Here is a 13,834-nt window from a genome sequence, read left to right as displayed (position 1 = left end):
TAAACTAAGTACTCAAATTCTGTCATTCTTTGGCAGCTCCCTCTTGAAAGCCATTCAACTTTTCGGCTATTTCTTCCCACTTTTTCTTTTGATTAATTGCTGTTTAGGAATTAGTCAGTTGGCCAGTGGCCAAGATGGGACAATTCTCCAATTCGGACACTAGCGTTTCCTTCTGTACTCGTGAGGTCTGGCTGATCTCGGTTTTTTTTCAGAAGGTTTCGAAGAATCACTAAAACAAAAGACAAATACTTCATCATTAATTTTGGTATCGTGTCACAATAATTTCATATTGTTCAAGTGTGAGTGAAAGTTTTAGTAAGAAATAACTTTTTTTTCGGGATTGTGATTTCACTTGAAACTGGATCACAATTAAATACAGATTTTTCTTTGATGAAATTGAAAACTAACGACGAATCAACGAATAAAAGCGAAAGGAAATTGAAAATTCACTTTTCACTGATATCAAAAATTCGAATTAGCGGAATATTAATTTATTATCAATAATTTTATTATATTCGTTCCGCCTTTACATTTATGATTAGAAGAGAGCGAATTCTTTTCAGGGAAGGAAGTATGTCATTCAGTTTGGCAAGTAACAAAGTTTAATTTAGAAATTGGTGAGAATTAAATCCAAAGAGGTACGTTTTTTAGTTCTAATCAATTGCATTACGACGATTTTGTGAAAGAAGAAATGTACGAAACAAATTGAAAAAAAAATAGTTCCTTACCAATTTAATTATTCATAAAAAATGTTCATCTTGCGGTACTACCTACTGAAAACTGAATGAAAACACGTAATCGCGAGAAACACTCGAAATAATTTCCCATCATAGCGGAATTCCGTTGTTTATTGGTTACCATGGCGTTTCTCATATGGCGAGAATTCCTCCGCTATAAACAACGTAGGTAATCGACTTCAGTTCAGATTATTCCTCCTACGAGATGAATTCTAAAACTAAAAGAATTAAATTAGAGAACTCAAACGTGGATTTTATCAAACCAGAATGGTTCCATTTACCAGCCCATCTACAGGTCGATTCACCATTACAGAAACTGAAACGCAGAATGGCCAATCGAGATAATATTGTTGATCAGGTGACTATTGTTGTACTTCACCTTAGCGGTGGAGTGGATTAGAGTTTGATTTTTATGAGGTCGTTGACCTTTGTTTGTTTATATTTCAAATTGAATCTGGCTCGAGTGTTTTCCATTCTTCCGATCGGTTTATTTCACTTATCACGTTTTGTATGTGAATTTTTATAGACCAAGAAATCATATACCGAGTCGAGAAAAGAAGCCGCGGATTTAAGAAAACATATTTTAAACCTCGTGAAATGCGACGAACTCGTGAAAGATGACTCGATCACACCCAATGATACAGAATGCAATCTAATCCGATACTATTATTATATTCACCAAGGTGTAGATATCAGTAATATCGCTCCATTGGATAAATACTGCTTGGAGAACATCCTTCGTAGAGCTCCTGGTCGAGCAATGTGTCGCAAAGAAATCATCAATGGGTTAATTAACGAGATAAACGTGGGTAGTTGACGAAAAAATATTAGCTAGGTATGTTTGACCATATTTCATGTTACGATGCTTTTTCCTCAGGACGATTTTTATTTCGCTATCAAGAAATCTGTCATTGATTTCACTTTGCAAGATTATAATTGTAAAAATGCCCCTGTGTTGCCGGAGCCTAAATATTCGCTGGATGAGATCAATATTAGGAAAGAGTATTTTAATAAGATCAAATGTAAAATTCGCAAGAATTTGTTCATTATTCATCCTACTATCGTTAAAATTGGCCATTTATGGTATTTACAGTACAGGTTAGGTGTTATATTACCTTCTCGAGTAGATTGATTATCTCGCACGAGAATTTTATTCGATGGTGTGTGTTTTTTTGGTAGAAATTTGAGAATTATTAACGTAGCTGAATTATACGAATCGGATGCTCTAGACTTGAACCAATTCAAAGACTGGTTATCGTCTCAGTGTAAACTTTGCAGAGGCATTATTGATGAGAAATGGATACCTTCGGTTTTCAAAATCATCGTTAATGTGAGTTTTTGACTGAGATATTTTTTGACCTGGCAACAGTGTTTGAGAGCTGATCAATTCATTTTTTTATTTGTATGTAGGCCACGAAGAGAAAAATACTGACGAACATACCTCAGAAAAAATTATCCAAGTTTTACGAAACTTTATCCACTCTGATGACTCTGCAGTTTCAGACCCTGTGTTTGAAAACTATCTACGAGTATACAGAGTTTATTTACGATGTCAAGGTATTCTTTCGGTTTTCACTTCAGCCATTTTCTGGTTCTTTATTTTTCATGATCGTCTCTGTCGACAGAAATCGCCAGGATTCCAGGTCCATGTTTTGTATAAAAATAATAAAATCATATTTAATCCTCCCTATGGCGAATTTCGAGACGCCATGTTGAACGTTTACTCTGATTTGATCAGAGCAGTAGGCGATATTCCTCGAATCGAGACGAAACTTTTTGAGAAGAATATCGATAAATTCGATTCGTTGTTTTTGAAAGTGAGTCCCTCTTTGATTATTTTATGCTTTTCGAGAGCTTTGTGCCTAATTTTTCATCTTGGCATTTTTTTGTTCCGGTGACCTAGCTTTCTATTCTACCAGCAGTTGTAGAACAATGTCGTGACAAAGTAGAGGAAACATTGCAAAATGAGTGGATTTGTCCCGAATTAAAAATACAGGATTTCGACGAATACGTGTGTTTGATTAATGGACAGGTTAGACTACTCGAATCTTCGTTCGTGGATTTTTTCCCCTGTTTAAATTCAAGCTGAAGTGTATTCTTTTGTCTTATAGTCGAGAATCGAAGTGAATAAATTCCTCTCCGACGAGCAACCCTTCGAGTTATTCAAACTAAAGGTCGCTTATTACCACAACCTCAGCGATGAAATTGCCCTATCTTCGAGTCGAGTAGTCACCATTGGTTCATTCGAAATACATCGAGAACACTTCATATCGATCTTGATGAATAAATCACAAGTGACCAAAGATCGATTCTTGACCAAAATCAACGATACGTATCAAAACGCTTGTCGTTGGTAAGCTGATGTAATTTTATCATACCTTGACCTTGAATAATACTGGAATATTTTTCAGTTTGAACGAAGAGTTCCAAATTATCAAAGATACTTTGCTCAAGCCGCCTGCAAACACAGCGGAATTGGTGAAAATGAAAGAATACTGCCTGAATCTAGGAACCAAAGTCTTTTTCCAGATGGAAGACCGGTTAAGAGAGACTATGGATTATATATTATTCTGTTCCGATTACGTTGCCCTGACTAGTGCTCAAATTAAACAAAATTCCGTCACTTTTTTATGGTATAGAAGGATTAACTCGATTTTGGAAGAGAATCGTGGGATAATAAAAGAAAAAACTAAAGAATTTCAGGATTTGCTGGTGGTAAGAGCAGGTTTTTTGGGAGGTTTCCTTTCTTTTCGTTTAGTGAATTGATCTTGTTGTGGTATTTCTTTGGGGGTTTTCTAGAATCGTATTGAAAATTTCAAACATAGTCTCGAGAAGTATGAGAAAGAGGTGGCTGAATTTCAGCATTATCGAGATGCTGCGGATCTGTCCAAGTATTTGAAAAAATCGCAGAATTTGCATAAAAAGTTATGTATGGCTAACGATCGTATTGGCGAATTTAACGAAGAAGAGGTAGCTTTCGGATGGATTCGTACGGTTTATCCGAAGCGAGATGAGGTAATCTGAATTCACTTTGGTCTCTTAGTCATTTTGAATTTTTTTTGAGCTGGCTCGATTGTGAACCTTTTGTGCCCAGATCGTTGACAAATTAGCTCCGTATAAGAAATTATACGAGAATTGCGCCGATTACAAGAATAAATATCAGATTTGGACCGAGGCAAAAGTCGGCACATTCCAACCAATCGATATTGAAAAAGATGTAGAAACTTTCCACGACAATATCATCGAATTAAGCAAACAGTTTTCATCGGTGCCAGCCCCATATGCCTTGACCAATAGCGTAATGCTCCTTCTATCTTGACTCATCCCAGTGATTTCTCCCAGTCTCACAACTGATCCTTTTGAAAAATTCGCAGATACGTCAAGATGTAGAACAATTCCAAGGCTATATGCCAATTGTCAATACCTTGGGAAACCCTTGCCTTAAAGAAAGACATTGGGAGAAAATCTCCGAAATTGTAGGTTTCCCTATTCGAGTCGAAGATGATCTGACTCTGGCTAAAATTCTAGATTACGGTTTGGACGAATACGTGCCAAAGTTTCAAGTTATCAGCGATTCGGCTACTAAAGAAAATAATTTGGAGATGAGGCTTAACCAGATGATCACCGAATGGAAAGATATGAAGTTTAAAATTATACCTTACAGGTATTCTATTCACCTTGGAGACCCCTTAATGAAAATAAAATAATGTGAAGGGTTTTTATGGAATGATCTAGGGACAGTGGGACGTATATTTTGACCACAGCCGATGAAATCCAAGTTCTACTCGACGATCATATTGTGAAAACTCAGACTATGAAGAATTCTCCGTACATTAAACCTTTTGAAAGCACCATTCAGTATGTCGAAATTTTCTCAGTTAGGATGTGGATTTTCTAAATTTTGAATCGAGTCATCTCTTTTTTTTACGTAGTTCTTGGGAGCAGAAATTAATCCTTTTGCAAGAAATCATCGACGCTTGGTTTTCGGTCCAAAAAATGTGGCTCTATTTAGAGCCCATTTTCACCTTCTCTGATATCCAGCAACAGATGCCTGAGGAATCTAAACGTTTTGGTGCCATTGATAAGGTCAGTTTAGAGATTTAATTCGACATGTTGAGCTTGAAGGATGTTTGAACATATGTCACATTTTTTCATAGATATGGAAAGATATAATGAAATCTGCCTCTTCTAACACAACAGTCTTGGTAGTCATAGGAATCGATAAAATGCTCGAACGACTCGCCAAATGCAACACCTTACTGAATTTGATCCAAAAAGGATTAGGTAGTTATCTGGATACGAAACGTCTCAATTTCCCTAGATTCTTTTTCTTATCGAATGAAGAAATTCTCGATATCATTTCAAATACCAGAGATCCTGCTGGGTAAGTGAAGATGGCCTCGATCTGCTGCCACTTCCCAGAAATGAACTCACATTTATGAATTTTTTGAGCAGGGTACAACCGTATTTGAAAAAATGTTTCCAAGGTATTCACAAGTTTCGATTCAACGACGATTGCGATATTTTGAGCATTATTTCGGATTTTGGAGAAGAACTGGTGTTTCGTGAAATGGTAAACACGAGTTCGCGAAGAGGGAATGTTGAAAAATGGTTGGCAGATGTGGAAGTCGTCATGAAACAGAGTGTTAGAGAAGTTGGTATTTGTCTATGGGTATTTAAGTGGAATCTAAAGCTAGCATTTTTTAATTTCTGAGATGTTTTGTAATTTGTAGGAGGTTTTGAAAAGTATCGAATCTTACGATAAAATGAATTTCGACGAGTGGATCAAATCTTCGATTCAGCAGGTCATTTGCCTCGTTATCAATATCATCAGTACTCGGAAACTAGTGAGTATTCTGGATAATACGAAGGGTCTGGAAGCTTACTTCGCAGAATGTCTGAATATGGTTGGCAATGTTACTGAAAAATTGAAAATGAAGACTGATAAGAAGTATAGGATTTTACTAGGTAAGGGCTTAATTTTTTCGAAGAATTGTTCCCAGTTTCATTAACCACCTCTTTCCTCTTGGCTCCTCTTTTTTTTTTAGAATGCCTATTCGTATATTGTGTTCAAATTCGTGACTCTGTCAAATATTTGATTGATGAGACCAACATCGATGAAAGAATTGCCAAGTTCAACATGCAAATGCATCATTATTTCGAGGTATCGAACCATTATCTTCTTGCACTGCTTGCTTAGATCAAGATTGTAGCAATTTAATAGTTCCATTTTTTTAATGTAGGTATAGAGTCTTCAATATCTGATTTAATCGCATATTTTTATTTTTACCACAAAATTGATCTCTGGTAACGATATTTTAGAATGATCAAGTCACCCTGAGAATGGTCAATTCGAGTATCGAATATGGCAACGAATACATCGGCGATTTTAGCCCCATGATCAGAACTCCTGCGACAGATCGATGCCTCAGATCATTCTTTATTGCTTTCAAGTATAATTTAGGTGCGAAACGTCTTTGTTTTTCATCATCTACTCTCTTTTTTTTGGCAAATCCAACCGGTTTATTTGTTCCAGGTGCATATTTAGAATCACCTGTTGGATTAGGTAAATCAACGATGATCAAAGATTTCGCCAAACTAGCTGCTAAACATTTTGTCATCTTTGGCTGCTTCAAACAACTCGATTATTCCGTAGTAGAGAAATTTTTCAAGGTCTGTCCCTGTGTTTTTTTTTCAAGTTGATTGGCAAAATGTGCAATTATTGAATCGTTTCATTTTATCAGGGTGTAGTGGCCTCCGATTCGTGGTTCTGTTTCGATAATTTACACGTAGTCAACGAAGAAGGTCTGCAAATTATCGATCATTTCGTCATATCGATTCAGAGACGTATTTTCTTCAACGAAGAATGCGTAAGGTTCAACGGTACTACTTTTGAACGATGTAATGGTATGATTTATGCCACAGTGTGTTCAGAAAATCCGTCTAAAAAGGTGGAATTACCAGCTAGTGTCAGAGTAAGTGAGATGATAGAGTTGGTGAACCATAATATTGGGTAATTTTAGTACTTTTTCCCCCTTTTTAGACGTATTTTCGTCGAATTTGTTTCAAAGATATCCAATTCAAAGAGATTATTGAGATGGAACTCGTCGTGCTGGGTTTTCGAGACTGCGCTGGTTTGGCTAAAAGGGTTTCTGACGTTTTAGCCATGTGCGGTGATTTATTCAAAGATCAGGATTGTTTTCAAAATGGTATATAATTTTTATCAAAGGGGGGGGGGAGGCGGAGTCGTAAGTATTAATTATGATGCTTTGCATAGATCTGAGGTTAGTGAAGAATATTTTGAAAAGTGCCAAAACTCTGAAACTCAAACATCCACGAGACGATGAGAAAGTAATCTTAGGTCAAGCTATCAGGTTCACAACCCAATCTCTTCTGAGACCTGAAGATGAAACTTCGCTAGAAGTGAGTTTCTGGTTTCATCCTTGATTTTCCTCTGAGGTGTGTATAAAATTTGAAAAAAAAACTTACTCGTGTACTTTTGTAGACGATCTTGAAGAACGTTTGTCAATGTGAAATTCCAGTTCTTGCTGCGAACGGGATAGTGAATTTGGCTGAAAAAGTCTGCAAATCGAATAACATAGTTTTTAATCCGGATATGAGACAAAAAATTGAATTATTTTACACAGCTATGTACTACACCTCTGGTTTGATGCTGGTGGGAGACGAGTTTACTGGTAAAACAACACTGCTGAGTGTTTTATCGCAGATTTACTCGCTAAAAGAAGTAATTTAATGAATAATTTACATAGAAATACTTATTAAATAGGGTTTATGATGACCAATGTGGGGTTTTAAAGGGTGGAAACGGTCAAGAAATAGAAATGGTTGTCATCAATCCGCAATCGGTTACGTTACAGCAGTTGTACGGCCATCAGGATGAATTAACTAGTGAATGGGTGGATGGTATTTTATCAGCTCATTACAGGAAGTTCGCCAGATCCGAAAATACAAACAGGTTGATTTATTTTTTAAATTATAAATGATATTTTTTGCTGGTTCGGTGCTGAGAAACTGTGTGGCCGGTTTGAGAGCCCACAAAGGGGACTAATCGCAGAACTTTGCAACGTAATATATTTTGTAGATTTCACTGAGGAAAAAAGCCACTTCCGTTGATATGCGTCAACCCATTATTACATTCATTACGTGCTGTACTGACTTACTTACTAAATAGGAGAAAGATATCATAACTTAACAGAACCTGAAATATAAACCACTGACGCTTAACTTACATAAAAATCATTATCATACAATTTACAAGAATCTGTATTTTGTACAGTTTCAACAATATTACACTTCCATCATATTTTAAAAGTATACTTGTGCTGGTTACAAATTTGATCCATTTGCAGGAAATGGTTAATTTTCGACGGACCTTGTGATCCATCATGGATGGAGCAATTACACAGTGTTTTAGACGAAATGAAAAAACTATGTTTGAAATCAGGAGAAACGTTGGAATTACGCGATAACACTAATTTAATATTTGAAACCAATAATTTACATCACGTGTCTCCTTCTGTGGTACGTGGTTATTTATTAACAAAGGGGTAAAGGGGTTCGTGGTTCCACCTGAGGACTTGTCGAGTTCTCATCTACTGAAAAAAAACACGTTCGGATGATAGATGATTATTTTATAGGTATCTAGATGTTGCCTAATTTTCACGAATGAAAGTACAGCCAAGTGGGAGTATCTGATTTCTTCGTGGGTGAAAAAGTTGCCACCATTTTTGAACAATCTGCTAGAGCACGTGGAGAAATTAGCGTTGAGATTTTGCCCAGTGCTGTTCTCGTTCATAGATTCTGTTCGGGATAATGTGAGTATAGTATAGGGTGTCGTAGAAATCCTGCTTTATTTACTTCAACTCTTCCTGTAAATGTAAAAGGTCCTATTTATTGGACTCTTTGAAGTAGTTAGGCATCGAGTGAGAACCTAATGATTCATCTATATGGTTCTAATGCACCCCTTCCCCTGCACTGCTCCATTCCAGCTCATATACCAAGTAAAGAAAAACGTAATGATTAAATCCTTATGCGATATATTCGATTGCTTCATGGATGATTTCAACGATGAAAATTATAATCAGAATATTTCCGAAATTGATACCAGATCGCAACTGGAGGTAAGAAGTCAACATCCACCCCCCTCCCTCGCCCGGTAAATTATCAAAATAGTCTTAGTCCATTGATTTTAGATGTGTAATTCTAGGGAGTATTTTTCTTCTCTTGCATCTGGTCTTTGGGCGCACTACTGAATAAAGTTGATAAGGAAAAATTCGACGCATTGTTTCGAGCCTTACAGCAAAAAGAGTTTCCTAAAGAGATCCAAGAAAGGTTTAATTTACCAGATCATCTCTGTGGTCCGGCTGCCAAACAGTATGTGTACATTATTCCCGATTATGGCACTGTATTCGATTATCAGTATATTAAAGAGGCAAGTGTACCTAGTCTAGGAAGAGAGGTAGAATTTATCCCAAATCCGGGTTGTTTTTGATGAAAATGTGTGGTTTTTTTCACGAATTAGGGTAAAGGTAAATGGAAACTGTGGTCAGAAAGTGTAACGTTGACTTCAGCTATTCCTCGAGATGTGCAGTTCCATCAGATTATTGTGCCGACTAAAGCAACCATTCGTAATCATAATCTGATTTCGATGCTTGTAAGGCATGGAAAACCAGTCATGTTTGTGGGCGATGCTGCTACTGGGAAAACGGTCGATATTAAAGTAAGTGGGTGTTTGGTTTTGATAATATATTCGCACCATTACTTTGGAGTTTTGCATTTGTTTTTTAACGTGTGGAATTGAAGAATGCGAAATTTGTCTTTTTATGTTACGTTTGCTTTGTCTTTTTTTTATCGGTTAGTCTTACGATGGTCAGTTGACCGCCCTCATTGGATGATATATCCCGTGTATACATTGAATAGATTCCTTTGATTGGAGTTTTCGATCAAGTTCCCCGGATTTCGAATAATTTCGCTTACTTACTCAATTTTATTTTGACGTTTATAATTCATTGTACTGAATGTACTCTGTGGGTGTTTATGAAATTCTGATCTTTTCTAAAGTTGAGAAAAAATTTTGATGATCTTACCCATTTCGATTAGGTACTTAGAGCCATCAAAATAAAAAAAAATCGGTGAGTAAGATCATCATGATACTTAATTCAATGTCACGATTTGACAAAAAAATTTTCAACAAAGAACGAATAAAAAATAGAGAGAAATTAAAATTTAGAAAAAACCATATAAACGAAGAGGAGCACAAAGTATGGGAAGATAAATTGGTAGAGCGAATGAAATTAATATCTAAGTACATTTTGAAAAAAATTATCAGCTCTAAGATTCGCCAACGTTTTACCGACGAGTTTTCGAATAATTATAACGAATTAAGAATTACTTACTCCTTTACACGAATGTTGAGTCTGATTTTGAATTTCAAGTCAATTTTGAAGATCGCTAATACAAATTAAATAGGTACCTACATTAATAGAAATGATCCCGACCTCTTTTTTGTTACTATACCTGTATTGTGGTTGCATTTCCATTTCTTAAATAATTATCAATCTTATAACAATAAGAAAACAAAAAGTAGACTTAACAGCATCTTTTCGAAGATGTTTCGCGTTTGTTCTCAGAGAACACAGGAACTGAAAAACAAAAATAATGATGCAAACTCCTCAAGGGTGTACTTACACTTTTTTTTATTAATCTTCTTGATACTATTAATCAAGTATTCCTTTAAAAGTTATGATGTGGCTGCGACGAAAAAAAATGAACGAGTACGCAATTCCAATATCTAAACCAGTATAATTATCCCAATTACATTTCATGGAATCGAGACTAGCTCGATGCATTTTTACATACCTACCTAGCTATCGATTAACGTACCTATCACCGAAAGGCACATCGTGAACACCTTCCGTATTATGCTTGTCAAATCTCGGCCTCTCAAGTCCGTTAATTGAAGGAATAAAGGCAAAACACAAGGTTTTTCAAGATCAAAAAAACACGAAAAAAATCGTGCAGAAGAGTGATTTGTAGATACTCGTATGTTTTATTCGTACAACTTGTGATCATTTGTCGATATATTTTTAGTTCCACCTTTTTAAACATTTTCCACCTCATCCACCCTCTCCTGAAAATATAGACATCTGCGAATTCTGAGTCAATGTCATCCTAGCTCAAATCTCTTCAATCCAACTCTTAGTCAAGCACAAAATACTAAATTTGAGCGAATTTCGTTTGCCTACTTCCTGTTATTCCAGCCGAATTCGAGCTATTTGAAGAAGAAACCGAGGCGATTTTTCTGGTCTTGGCATACATAACGTTGCAACGAATCAATAGTTTATCTCTTCGTATGAATTTCTCGATTTGATCACTATCAATTTGAGGCAGTGTCCGACAAAACTCCAGTTCTTCATCGTTAAATGTAAAGATGAAAGAACTATCGACATCTAGAGAAGTACACGTATCGGGTTCCAGAACTCGAATTTCCACGTTTCCAAAAACACATCCATGTTTTCTAAGATCCGCGACAAAATCAGGACACAGCTTGAATACAACGAACGAACGACCCGATCCGATTCTGAAATAAAACACATGGATAAGTATCATGTCAATAGCCGAAAAATAAGCTGAAAGGAGCATGCTTGAATTTTTCAATAAATGAAATACATAATATATCTGAATAGCAACATGTATGTAGTAGTAGGTATAGGTAAGTGTAGGTCAAGATGAGTAGTAGTAATTTAGAAATGTGTACTCACTTGAAGACCGTGTGTTCCAAACACCAATTGAAATCATCGTTTGCAGCGCAAAACTTTTCGGATCTCAGTTTTTTGTTCGTTTTTTTGAGCAGTGACGAATAATTGGCGATCGTCCATAGATAAGTACAGGCTTTTACTTTATAGTTCGGTTGAAAAAAAAAAATATGTACCTACATGTAAAAATTATAAGTAAGCACCTATTCCATTGAAAAAATCATGAAGGTCTATAAACTACATTCATAACAAAATCACAAAATGAAAATTGACAGATCTACTTACTTGTTTTTTTTTTCTTTTTTGCGAACTGGTTGAGAAACACAATTCCAAACATTTTTTGTTTCTAACATTAACTGCATGTAAGTCCGCTGGACATCATTTGGCCGAATGCTAAGATAAAATTCCTTTGAACATATGTACTCATATGTAAATGGTGTTGATTCGATCTTCGGTCATTTTTTGTTTTTTTGTACAAAAGCAAAGGGTAGGTACCTAAATGAAATACTTAGGTATATCTACATTATGTATATAAGATTTATAATGGTAAGATACAAGTATAGGTAGATAAATGAAAATAATCATTCAGAATGAAAATATTAGCAAGCATTTACAGTGGGATTTCGATCCGATACTCTAAAACAATATTTTATCGTTTTCATTTACATCCGAGTGTTGTACGAGTACCTAAGCTTAAGTTTAAAATCAATTCGTCGCTGTTATTCAAGTGTAATTTGTCCTTTACTGAAGCTAGGACACATTAAATTTTGTTCAATTTCAACTTGAATTTCGGAAGAATTTTCCACGTGTTCTGTAAATTTTATGTTCGAACATGCTTCTAATTTCCCATACTCTTCCATAAAGAATAACAATATTCATGGACAGATACACTATGGTCGTTGAGACTATGTCGTATTTTACACCCTCGGGGATTCTGTTCTCCGCTGAGCTGATTAATTCTCCTCATAGTCAATTTCCTAACATTTTCAATTTTATCTCTGGATGTTGTAATATTGCGTCGAAGACAGCGGTCAGTTTCTACATACTTAAATTTACTTACATAAAAAAATCAAGAAACTCGTAGCATGTGTGGTAAATACAAATATGTCCCCGCATAATATTTTCATGTTTTGATACATCCGCCCTAGAAGATGGCTGGTGCAGGAGCAACTGTAAAGCTCCTGTAACAATAACACTAGGCAACATCGACCTTGTAAATAATTTTGATGTCTCCTCTAAGTGAACATAAAGCGAACTGAATAAGCTGCAAGGTCGATGCTAGGCAACTGCAAATTTGTGTTTGGGTTGAAAATGGGCTTAATCGCACTTTTGGTGTCTCAAAGAGCAATTTTTTTCCGTTATAAAAAGTGATATAGTTCTTGAATAACGCAAAATTTAAATTACTGAACAAAATTAAAAGAAATTTTTGCCAGAATAACTGAGCCTCTTCCAAGTAAAATTTGGGCAAAAAGGTTTGAGTTTACACTAGAATGTATGCGGAATTAAAAGTAATGTTGCTTACTTACTTACTTACTTATTATGCCGCGCTGTTTCCAGTATCGAGTTTAATGAAAAGTCAATCGTTCGATATCAAGGGCTCGAACCAGAAAAAGTTTCACATATCACAATTTCACTCATACACCCAGTACACAACAAGAAATCACTTTTTTTTCTGAGTAAACATTTCATTTCCCATTTCCCAATACAAAAATTGAAACTTGAATGAAAAAATCTTTAAAATCATTTGAAAAAAAAAAACAATACAATAACAAAAGAGAAATAATAGAAAAAATTTGTAATACCTAAAATTGAAAACTTCGAATTTAAGCAGCCTTATTCGAATTCAATGCATCCAGTTCGACAATGAGTAGGTAGATTCAACATACAGGGTGCCCAGAAATATCGAGTACCCCTAAAAAAGTTTTCTACTAAAATACTTTAGTTGGTCACAGTGAATGATAATAATGATAGCACATGATTGGTTGTTGGACTGGAGAGATAATATTCCACCAATCATATGCATCTATTTCACGTTGCCAACCTATATTTTTAATGAAAAACTTTCGTTGGGGTACTCGATATTTCTGGGCACCCTGTAAATTTCAATGTAGGTAGTGTAAAAAAAGCGCAGTTGTTGTAATACGTAAATAAGATCCGTTTAAATAAGTATAAATAAATATTTAGCATGACACATATATTAAAACTGTTTGTTCAGTTTTATTAATCTGAAAAATAATACATACCTATATTTTAGAAAGTTTTTGACGTTTTTAAGAGAAATGGTAGAAAAGATCAATGTTTGAAACGTATTTTCAAATATTT

The 13,834-nt window shown here is 35.4% G+C and overlaps 2 protein-coding genes across 2 annotated transcripts; both read left to right on the top strand.

Annotated features, from left to right (window-relative positions):
• The first annotated feature begins 942 nt into the window (after nt 1-942).
• Nucleotides 943-2,364, top strand: LOC135836160 (dynein axonemal heavy chain 7-like). The gene is made up of 3 exons (XM_065350806.1): nt 943-1,095; nt 1,264-1,542; nt 1,573-2,364. The coding sequence occupies exons 1-3, from the start codon at nt 943-945 to the stop codon at nt 1,867-1,869; spliced, it is 729 nt and encodes a 242-aa protein (XP_065206878.1). The 3' UTR covers nt 1,870-2,364.
• Nucleotides 2,223-9,652, top strand: LOC135836154 (dynein axonemal heavy chain 7-like). Its single transcript, XM_065350794.1, has 25 exons — nt 2,223-2,294; nt 2,363-2,554; nt 2,641-2,769; nt 2,849-3,090; nt 3,149-3,452; nt 3,537-3,752; nt 3,832-4,035; nt 4,112-4,401; nt 4,473-4,595; nt 4,670-4,823; nt 4,895-5,121; nt 5,193-5,391; nt 5,471-5,705; nt 6,274-6,410; nt 6,482-6,712; nt 6,781-6,946; nt 7,027-7,160; nt 7,243-7,482; nt 7,556-7,713; nt 8,108-8,279; nt 8,396-8,572; nt 8,747-8,878; nt 8,965-9,189; nt 9,280-9,477; nt 9,617-9,652. The coding sequence occupies exons 1-25, from the start codon at nt 2,223-2,225 to the stop codon at nt 9,650-9,652; spliced, it is 4,593 nt and encodes a 1,530-aa protein (XP_065206866.1).
• The last annotated feature ends 4,182 nt before the right edge of the window (nt 9,653-13,834 follow it).

Source organism: Planococcus citri, chromosome 1 (assembly GCF_950023065.1).
Source record: "Planococcus citri chromosome 1, ihPlaCitr1.1, whole genome shotgun sequence".
Classification (NCBI taxonomy): Eukaryota; Metazoa; Arthropoda; class Insecta; order Hemiptera; family Pseudococcidae; genus Planococcus; species Planococcus citri.
Note: the sequence above shows the minus strand (reverse complement) of the source record. Positions and strands in the feature narration are given on the sequence as shown.

Coding starts and splice junctions, on each gene's coding strand:
- LOC135836154 (XM_065350794.1), top strand. CDS start 2,223: ATGACTCTGCAGTTTCAGACCCTGTGTTTGAAAACTATCTACGAGTAT. Junction 3,091..3,148: donor TATCAAAACGCTTGTCGTTG/GTAAGCTGATGT, acceptor AATATTTTTCAG/TTTGAACGAAGAGTTCCAAA. Junction 3,753..3,831: donor TTTATCCGAAGCGAGATGAG/GTAATCTGAATT, acceptor TTTTGTGCCCAG/ATCGTTGACAAATTAGCTCC.
- LOC135836160 (XM_065350806.1), top strand. CDS start 943: ATGAATTCTAAAACTAAAAGAATTAAATTAGAGAACTCAAACGTGGAT. Junction 1,096..1,263: donor GAGATAATATTGTTGATCAG/GTGACTATTGTT, acceptor GAATTTTTATAG/ACCAAGAAATCATATACCGA. Junction 1,543..1,572: donor GGTTAATTAACGAGATAAAC/GTGGGTAGTTGA, acceptor AATATTAGCTAG/GTATGTTTGACCATATTTCA.